The following is a 10,943-nucleotide window of genomic DNA, read 5'->3' on the forward strand; positions in this document are numbered from 1 at the left end:
TGTGCACATTTACAAAACAAAAATATATATCTACACATGTCGTTTTGTTTAACTTTTTTGCAATACCTGTTTAGTTTGAACACTAGATTTGCAACATGTGGATGGCACTAAATTGTTGGAGATCCTGCAACATTTGTTGGCGTTTCACTAGAAAGCTGTACTACAGCAACATGAAACATTACTATAGCCGTGTAACAGGTGATGAGACAATTTTGCACGTTCATCTCTGCACAAGGCCTTGATCCAGCTCCGAGAAATGAGGTGCCCCCCCTCCAACCCGCCAAATTGCCCATTACTGTGTAAATTGATTTTTAAAATATGGGTCCAGATGATAATCCAGAAAACATTTTGTTTTTAAAACACTTGTGAATTCACGAAAAAGGAAAAAAAAAAAAAAAAAAACCACGAGAAACGACCACATGTGCAAATGTCTTCAATAACAAAGTTCAATGGGGAAACCTGAGTGTGAACCAGGACTGCTGGAGGATAGCAACACTTGCGCTCCATTCACATCGCTGTACCCCTCCCCCATGCGCTAACATGGCGCCCGGGACTCCGCATTTCGGGCGTTTTTATAAATCTACTTCCACCGACTGGATGAAAGCACAAGTGTGGCTAAAAATGGGCAACGTTAAAATGTATGTGCACTTAACACTAAAATCGGGTGCGTGTGAAACGTGCAGTCACGACTAGACGCACCGAGCGTGTGAAACGAGCCACTGCAAACTTCAGTCAGAAAGCACCGCACAACAAGCTAGTGAACCCGAGAGCTCCATCAAAACAGTGCAAGCATGTGCTAACCAAAGAGTCTAGAGGGTCTAACCTGCGAGTGAGCACAACTTTAAGGCAGTTTATTGTCCGATAAAGCTGTACAATGCCACACATCGCTCACATTCACACACGGCACCTGGGCAAATCGCTTTAAACACACATTAAGGCACCAGGCTAATGTAGGCTAACAACCATCCACTCCGGAGCGTTGCAGCAACTCGTAGCCAGTTCAACACTCATACAGGCAGAAATTAAATATCAGCGTATGTTCCCGGGTGCTTGTAAACACTCAAATGTCCACGTAAGAGCGCGTATTGTGGTCAGTCGAGCCCAGTGCCAGTAATATAACTTAACGATATCTTCTCGTGGCGTTAGCACCGAGCTATCTCGGGATAGCAAAGGCGCGCGGCCTGCTGCAACCCCATGTGCTGCTGCTGCTTTGTTCTGGAGCCACTTTTAAGTGTTCACCACAGCGCACAAACCAAACCGACAACTCCATATTCTATCAACATGTGGCCGACAACAGGACAACGTCAGTCTACAACTTGCGGCTACTACCAAACTGTGTAACGCCTAATTTTCACGAGTGAGTATCACTTTCCCGAGGTAGCGACTCTCGAGATGCGGAGCAACACATGCTTTTCAAATCTCCCTCATTCTCCAACCATGGAGGAGAGGTTGCCATGCGCCTCTTACAACATTGTTTTCAAATGCGGAAACTGGCGATTAAAACGTGTTTTTTTTTTCCCTCTCTCTCCCCCCCCACCACCACACAATGTTAACGTGAAACTGTGGCTCCGCTGTGGCACACACTGGCGAGCATTTCACTTTCCTGGCGTTTACCGCATCTCCCGATAAGGCTAACAACAGGTTTCTTGCCAATAACATGCGCGTAATAAGACACTAGCTCCTAACAAATCCACCATCTTCACTCACTTGTGCAGACTTACCGTTTACTCACGCTGTTTCGGGGGTTCTCTGCAAAACTGAGAAAAGAAAAAAAGACTTGACCGAAAAAACGAGTAACAGCTAGGACGTATAATCCAAAAAAAAGCCCAACCATGTGCTACTATTATGATTTGATAGGAGTTTGGGAATCGTAGTAAGATTGCGAAAGTGGCGCGAGTACACTCGAGGTTTAACCATGTGGTGAATGAAGGGCGGCTCCCAGCCAGCGTAGCTAAACCCCCAACTCCTTCATTAGCATAAATCAACTACTTCCTCTCCAAGTGCGACTCCCAAGTTTCACCGCTTGATTTTGCCTGTTGGTAAACACGCAGAGGTAGTAAAATACATAAACTACGAACTTATTCCTCGCGAGGAAGAACAACAAACATCCCCATTATAAAAAGCAGAGGCAGATAGGTTGCCGTTACAGGCGACATCAACAGCTGCTCAAAGTTTTCTAACCTGATTTTTTCTTGTTGTTGTTCCTGCGTAACGTTGAGACAAACATGTCTTGTGAGGATGGATAAACCCTAGAAATAAATATGATCAGTCAATCTAACGAAAAAAAACATTTACTCAGATCAGTTTGTTATGTACTAAGAAGGCAACTGAACTCACTATAGCCTACATAGTTATTATGTTTATCATATAAAACTTATGAGTCTTTCCAGCAGAAGTTGCTGTAATAAGAGGTATCATTTTGGGTGTACTAGCTGCACATTATTTGAGGTCTTTGTATTGTAATAGCAAATTGAACTTTTATATTTAATTTTTATTGCACAAATTCTTTACAAATTAAACAGAATTGTTGGCTTGGTGTAATTTAATTAAAAGATTAACTGCAGTAGAATCATAGCATGTAGATAGACTTTTATGGAAAGCTCAAAAGAAGAAAAAATTTATTTATTCGCTCATATAGTTTGATATTGTTTTTCATTCGTTATTGTGGAGAATATTGGGTTATAACTATTATAATAAAGCCTACATACTAACACTAACATTACTAACTAAAATGCAAACCAGATGTCTCAGCAATAATGTAAGAGGGTCACGTTGAATTAATGTTAACAATACAAAAAGGGGACCAAATGAAAAAAGTTACAATCCAGTTGTTATGAACATTAAATTTCCAACAAAACGGGGAAAAGGGTGAATATAGTGCTGTCTGTTCTGAATGTTTATGAGGCTTATGGGTACAGACCCATGAAGCTAGGTGATATTATTTAATTTTAGACTATAGTAGTATACGTTGTCAATGAATGTTTGCACTGAAAATTGTTATACAATGTATCCATTTTATTACAGCAATAAAATCTCAACCATAGAACTGTATTTGTGTACGATTTTAATAGCACATACAAAAACAATATCCACACAATACTTCTTAATTATAGGAGCAGAATGCGATTGGTAATCATAATTTGTATCAGCATTTCACAACAAAGCTTATTCCATAGTATAATGTCAAATACATTTCCATTTATTTGGGCAGTTTTTGTGTTACATTGAAACCACAAATTACTCTCTAACTCAAGGCCACAAATTAATAAAAAATAATGTCATTGCCACCAAGATGGTTTAAATTGTCAGGCTCCTCCCACTGAAAGGGAATGAGTGGTCCTCCTTCAAGCAGAAATGTGGGGAATTGTCTTGCTCATGACCATAGGTCAGTCTAATTCACCTTTCACCTCCAGATTCAGTCATGTGTGAAGTAACACAATGGAGGCACAGAATTTGATGTTGCCCTCCTGCTCACACAGCTGGAAAATGCAAGAGGCCCAAAAGTAGGTCCACTGCAATTTAAATGTATAAACTATTAGTATTTTGTTTAATAATATAAATTGACAGCAACATTTAAATAAATTGTAAATAGATTTTTTTAAATACCTTACTCCAAATGCATTACTGTGACATATAATTACACTTTACTTCACTCATACAAAACAGTGGTATACTGAGGCAGTGGGGATGACAAAATACCTTCTTGTCTTTCTGTTATTATAGTTTTAAAGAACTAGAGCTAAAGGACATATTGTTAATTAGTTGACAAGCACACAACTACATTTGTAATTTTAAATTATTTTGATTATGGGCCAGGGGGACATAATTTCTCCGCAGGGAGGGAAACCGCCCTTGAAACCTAATTTCTGGTACAAGTGTATCTTTCAACAAATGTAACAAATTGTATTTTAATGTCTGACCTATAAGATTAATTAAGTCTGAAATTATAGATTATAGATAAAACATACAATGCAACACAAAGTATATCAAATTTAAAATATTATGAATACATTTTTTTTGTGAAAAACTTTCAAAACAAAACAAGCCACGGCTCAGCTTAATAAAGTAAATATTTCTCAGACCTAAAACAGATGCAGACTCTGGTTTAAAACAAAAAAACATTTTACTTTATGACCACACACAGTGTAGAAAATGGGTACAATTTTTGTAGAGAGGATTAAAACATTTATGTGTATTCATGCTTATTAATGCATATTGCCAAAGTGAACCAATGACTCAAACAAACAAATATGCAACTACAGCCTATTGTTTTATATAGGTTTAACTGGTGTTGAGTACCTTTTAAAGCACTATATAAAATAAATGTATTATTATTATTATTATAACAGAACTATTAATGGCCTGTAGACCCTGACATATATTCAGCATACTTAAAATATTTTAAGTTATTTGCTCATACATGAAAAACCACATGATCATCTTATTTTCATACTTGTTGCCGGACCATTTAAATGTTCCCAGCAATAGGTCTTTTAGGAAAAGCACAGGTGATAACATTAACAATGGCTCTGTTGTATAAGTGTCCCATTAAGCCATAGTGTGATCATGAACCAGCATGCACAACAACAGGACCCTGAAACTGAAGAAGCTACATGGAATATATTGTCATTATGCTATCAATTATTTGATTATTTAAACATGTGAGCCAGTTGGTAATGAATCTGTAGGCCAACTGATAACTGATTTAATTTTAAATAAATAGGCTTTTACATCATAAATGACGGTGTATGTCTTCTCTTAAGTGTTAAAAGGTGTTAAGCACAGAAATGATAAAAGAGTTTCACACAAAAAAATATAAATTAAATTACAGCTGTTTGCAAGGAAACATAACTTTAGAAAATACATTAGACACAAGGAACAATCAGACAAATTAGATTAAAGTAATAACTATCTTTTGTTCTTCAAGGTTTGTATTTATTAACAGAACAGGTTTTCGGTTATAGAATCTGTATAACAATAATTATACAATTATATGAAACAAATGTTTGGTAGGTCTAGTAGGTATACTAACCTATTAACAGGCATACATTTGTTTGGTGTAAGAATCTTCCTTCACACTGTGATTTACAGGCTGTTAAAGGAAAAGGAAAAGACAGCTTCATTTGGCTTTTTAGCGACCTGTAAATACACATTCAACCACTATAACAGGGCGGACCAATCTTATTACATCAAGCTACCATATTTGTCGTAGTGTTTTTTTCTTTTTCAAAAATTGCGTTTGGTCGTCCTGATGTTTGAACCTACCCATCTGCCGTAGGTCACACGCTGTACAGTTATGGCTGCCCTCCACGGAAGCCACATCAACCTGCCACAATAATGTAACACCACAAGTCCGACACGGTAATTTGCAGTAATTTCTCATAGTACCCAACGTTGAAACCGAATACTCCGATATATTATTACAATATGTACATTACAGCACAGTGTCTGAACTTGTTTTAGTACATTGGTGGGTACATCGCCTAGCTAACAATGTCTAGTTGTTTTATTGTGAAGGTTGAAATACTTGAGTTCCGGTGTAATTGTCGCATGGCTGTCGACCTAACGCCTGTACTCCTCATGATTTCATGCGGTTGTTACATGTTCAGACCTAACAACAGGCTCATGTCGATGGTGGAGAGTTAAAGGTGAGTTCAACGACGTGCTCACAGATGTGTGTAATGTCATTAATGTTTGTTTTATGTCTTGTTTATGTTTATGTTTATGTTTGAACGTTACCTGCTGGTTGAAACCACATTGCTATTCTAAAATGTGGCTGTTCTCTGTTGTCTTACTTTTAGGCAAACTACTATAACATGCATGTAAGAGTATAACACTGAACAATTATACAAAGTAAGATATATTCTATGTTAAGTGGCAGTAACCTTGTTGCAGGGAAACGCTAGTTTTAAATTACGTGGCATGGGTCATGTCTCTGACTATGACTGTATGACTATGTATGACTGTATAATATATATATATATATATATGTATTCACTCAACAACTGTGTTTCAGGCAGGAAATATAGTTGTTTATAAGAGGTGTACATACAAATTTAAATATGACAGCTGAACTGAATGTTTGGCCTTGAATGAGATGTTTACAAGTAAATAGATATTTGTGACATCAGTCAAAAAATACGCTTAACTATCCGCTTAATATTTTATTATTTTTTTTAAATGGAGGTGCTCAAAACTGGGTGTGTGTATTATTCCCATGTCTACCTTTCACCCTCTGTTAAAAACACAATTTTACTGGCCTTCGACATCCCACACCGAATATGTGATGAAATTGATCTACAGGGGGCACCCTGATCACTCGCCTGGTAGAGCTGGTGCCCCATGTACCCAGGCTCAGTCCTTGCTGGAACTACCTGTAGTTATTTACTGCGTGTCATCCCCTCTCTCCCCCATTTCCACTCTATAGCTGCCATTAAAGAAAATAAAAGCCCCCAAAAATATATAAAAAAAGAAAGGAAATTAAATTGATCTACAGATATAATAATCCCCCAAAACAATTCCTAGCCCCTTTTTGTAAATTACTGCCAGCCATATTAGGAAATACATGTTTGGTCAACTTAACACTTTTAATTTGTCATTTTTAGCTGTATTTTAAAATCATGCCTTTGTCTTTTCAGTCTGGTGGATAGATGGCTGCTTGTGTGCTCTGTCGACCGGTGCGCAGGCTATGCTACCTCCCAGGCTTGAGAAAAGATTTTATCCAGGCTCAGCGCATGTCTGTCAAACAAGTGGATGAGACTGATGATCATGGAGGGAAGAAAGGAGTATTTCAACACCAGGAGGCATCTCTTCCAGAAGAATACAGGCTGCATTACAACCCTAGCTCATATCATCACTCTTTGTGGAACAAAGCAATCTCCCAGAGCCAAACAGATATTGATGAGGACAAGTGTCTCTCCACACTAGCGCCTTCCTTTTGGAAACAGAACAATCGCTACAGTGCTAGTTGCTTGCGGCATCTCTCCAGCTCAAAAAACGCACATCTTGACTTGGCTTTCAGCAAAGGCCCCAAACCTGAGATGCCATCACTGTTACCGTACCACAGAAAACCCATACAGCCAGATGTTCAAGTAGATACACGTGCTTTCCTCAAATGCCGACCAGAGTATGCCTCCAAGTCCCTTAACCTCACCAACCGACCTTGCTCAATCAAGTGGTCAGAGGCCTTGTCGCTGCTCCAAAAAGCGTCTGTTTTAAAGGGCAGTATGAAACCATCTAATGTGTCGCAGTTTCTCATGGAGCTCAGCTGCTCACACCCAGACAAGCTCTTATTACTGAAAAGTGACCAGCGCTTCACCATGCTCCTCCGATATTCTGTGGAACACCTTCGCCTCTTTACTACAGTTCAGCTGCTGGATGTCCTGCAGTCGTTTGTGTGGCTGGAAATGCCCCCTTCCCACCCTGTACTCGGGTTGTATGAGGCTGAGCTGTGCCGCAGGGCTGACGAGATGAGTTTGCACCAGTTGCTGTTTGCTGCTGACTTATGGCGCTGTATGAGGAGGCAGGTCCCAGAGTTCTTACAGCACCTCTTTAATTCAGTCCCTCTGTACCTTGGACAGATAGGGGTCCCTGAGTCGGTGCACCTGTTGTATATAATGGGAGAGGGTAGGCAGTGCCCAAAAGACTTCATCCGTCCTGTAGAGAGGCTCCTCATGTGTCATTTACAGCAACTGTACCCTGAGGAGGTTGGTACAGTATGCTTGGGGCTCTTTAAATCCCAAACTTCAATATCTGAAGATGCAGTGATTCATATTGTTGATAAGGCACACTCTTTTGTGGAGGAGATGAGTGACTTTGCCATAGTGAATGTGCTGAAATACATGCGTTTCAGCTACTTGTACCACAGGGACTGGCTGGAGGCCATGGCAGTGGAAGTTCCTCGACGGGCCCAAAGTATGGGTGTCAAAGGGCTTATGCATGTGGCCCTGACCTGTTCAGCACTGCATTACTACAATGATAAAATCCTAATGGCAATTGCTGAGAGAGTTCCATCGCTGGTGCCACACTGCAGGAGTAAAGACTCATGCAAACTGCTGTGGGCCTTTGGCACATTAGAGTTTCTCCCAGTTCAGAGCCCAAGCTTCTATTCAAGTCTGACAGACTCCTTGAGACAGAGGAAAGTTGAATTCGAGCGATACCCAGAGCATCTACTGACTGGTCTTCTAGGCCTGGCCTTTGTCTCTCAGTTCCCAGAGGACCTAATTGCATTAGCTTTGAGTCCTGAATTTGTCAACCTAGCACTGAAGTCCACACAGCTGGAGCTGAAAAAAGACTTGTTCACTTTAGACAGAGCTGTGGCTATGGAACTGCCTCTGAGGACTGGCCCATGGCTAAGCAGTGAACTGAGAGAGGAGGTGACAGAAATGCTGTGGAAGTTTGCGCAATTAGACGTGTGCCAGAAACCAGAGGTTCGGGAGGCAGAATCTATTCTGCAAGATCTGTTTGGAGGAGAAACGTTTGTACATAAGAGGATGATTCTGCCCCACACTCGTTCCATCGACCTCGAAGTACATCTTGACTCAAAAGGAAACCCTATAGCCCTGAACCCAGCATCCGACACAGCCACATTATCTCCAAAGAACAGTTCATCCAGAAGTCCTTCTCATAAGTTGAAGAAGAAAAGGATTGGACAAATTGATATAAGTGATGATCTTTTATCACAGCTAATACCAACCAAAAACACCACAGAGCCTTTAACCTCATCTCCTAAGGTTCACAAAGTAGAGCGTGATTGGTGGAGACTGTCTGAGACAGGGGTAGACCTGACCACTGAAATTACAGACGCTCTTATCAAACCCAGTGTCTTACGATCAAACCCCCATGTCTCGAAAGGCATTGTCAAACTTGCTATCCAGGTCTCCAGCAGGAACCACTACTGCTGCAATTCACAGCGGTTATTGGGTCTTCATGCGATGAAGAGGAGGCAGTTGAAGTTGGCAGGCTACAGGGTTGTAGAGCTTAGCCATCAGGAGTGGTTTCCCATGCTACGGAAAAGCAGGGCTGAGAAGCAGGCATACCTGCACTACAAAGTTTACAACGGTCTGTATTGATTCTCCGACCTCCAGGAGCCTGAAGAAATGAAAACAAACTTATTAACTTATTTCTGGTTTTTGGGCAATCTTTAGTTTTAAATATGTATGTGCACAGAAAAGGGTCTGTTAAGGCATTGGACAGATGTTTGTTTATCCACACCCACAATGGATTTCTTGTACAAAGTACATTTCATATTGACATGTGTGTGAAAAAACTCAAATAAAAAGAACTCTTTACTATCCTGGTTAAGGTTGTGGTATGATATCATGACAGCAGATATTTGGAATGTATTTTATTTTCTGAATGTATTTCAATCTGACATCAAGAACTTGCTTATACCTTCCAGGATTTGTAGAATACTAAGGAAATCATACTTGATCACATTCACTCATGTATGATGGTCAATGCATTTGTTTCTAGTGTTATTAGATTACTGACCACTTTGCACGGCAAGATTAAACTTTGTAAATAATGCAATACTACCACTAACTGCAACCCTCAAATCACTGCAGTATTGTCTGAAGATCTCCATGGAAGGCTGCAATGTTAAAGATTTAACAAAAATAGAATGTATAACAGTATTTATGACATAAAGGTACACTCCACTGTCACTTTTTTGTGGCAAATCTTAATGCAAAACATGATTTATATAGCAAAACTGCAAACACCACCTCTGAAACTGAGCATACCAAGTGACAGGGAAATTAATCCTTTGACACTGGGATAGAATTGATGCTCCCATGTTTGACTCCTCCAAGCTTTTATGATGACTTTGCTGTGGAGGTCATCTGTCCGTTTCTCATTGGACTACTGCAGCAGGATTAGGGATTTTCACAGATGTCACTGTTTGTATTTTTATCTTTTTGAGGTAGAAATAAATTGTCAGACTTTTTCCTTTGACATGTTATTGTAACGATATTGTTCTGTCATCTTGCATAAACATGAAGTAGTGTAAGAATAGAAGAGCAACAAAAGTGGGCCGCTGAACAGAACCGTTTTATTGTAAAGAGCTGTCAAATTCACAACATGTTTGTTTATTGTGAGTTTTGGGGATTTTATTTTTCTGGCAGCATTTCTTGGGAATGCCATGAAGTTCGACAGCCCAAGGTCTGAGATGTCTCTCACTGATAAATCACCACACAAGGTTAAAGTGACTTAGACAAAAATTATAACCAGAAAGGAAACGTTATAAGTCAATTTCTGGATTGAAGTTCATTTTCATGGTGTATTGACATGAATGGCAATCAGTGGCTGCCTGGAATAAAGGAGAATATTTTAAAACATCTACTCACAACTCTCTCTCTCAAATCTTACAAGTAATGGCTTCAGCCTGTTAAGAAAAGTAAGACAAAATTGAATTAGTTGAAGGACATTGTTTTATGCACAGGCTTTCAAAAGCATAACAATGAACCAAATTTAAAAAACAAACAGTTGGTTTAAAAAAAGCCCATCTTGTGTTTAGCTGACAGTCATCCATGTTTGGGAACATCCGTAAGCAGGATATCCTTGTTACTCCCTGAAAAAAAAGCTGGGATGAGACCTTGGGGCAAGGACACACTAGAGAGACTACAGGTGTGTTCTGTTCCCCTTAAAGTGTTCCTCTTTCTTTCCCTCCCTACCTCCTTATTTCCTTTGTGACCCAGAAACTGGTGTTCGTGCTTCCATCTTGCCAGCTGTCCCAATACTGTGAGAGACAAAAACAGCTTCAAGGTCTCCAGCTAGGAAACGTCTGAAAGAAAGGAAAATCTTGCAGGGATGTTTTTTTTTTTTTTGTTAATGGCATGCCCATTAATCCCGCAGACACAACTTGCATTCATTTTACCCACTTAGAGAATTAAAGAAAAAATCCTGCAGCGTCAAGATAAAAGTAGCCAATTGTAGTGCTTGTA

General features: G+C 39.7%; 1 protein-coding gene across 1 annotated transcript; it reads left to right on the forward strand.

Annotated features, from left to right (window-relative positions):
- Nucleotides 1–5,507: 5,507 nt before the first annotated feature.
- On the forward strand, nucleotides 5,508–10,325 carry LOC118339214 (FAST kinase domain-containing protein 5, mitochondrial). The gene is made up of 2 exons (XM_035676779.1): nucleotides 5,508–5,648; nucleotides 6,639–10,325. Exon 2 carries the CDS (start codon nucleotides 6,651–6,653, stop codon nucleotides 9,069–9,071), a length of 2,421 nt encoding a protein of 806 aa, XP_035532672.1. The 5' UTR covers nucleotides 5,508–5,648; nucleotides 6,639–6,650; the 3' UTR covers nucleotides 9,072–10,325.
- Nucleotides 10,326–10,943: the final 618 nt, after the last annotated feature.

This window comes from Morone saxatilis, unplaced genomic scaffold (assembly GCF_004916995.1).
Source record: "Morone saxatilis isolate NCDOM2014 unplaced genomic scaffold, NCSU_SB_2.0 Contig5, whole genome shotgun sequence".
NCBI lineage: Eukaryota > Metazoa > Chordata > Actinopteri > Moronidae > Morone > Morone saxatilis.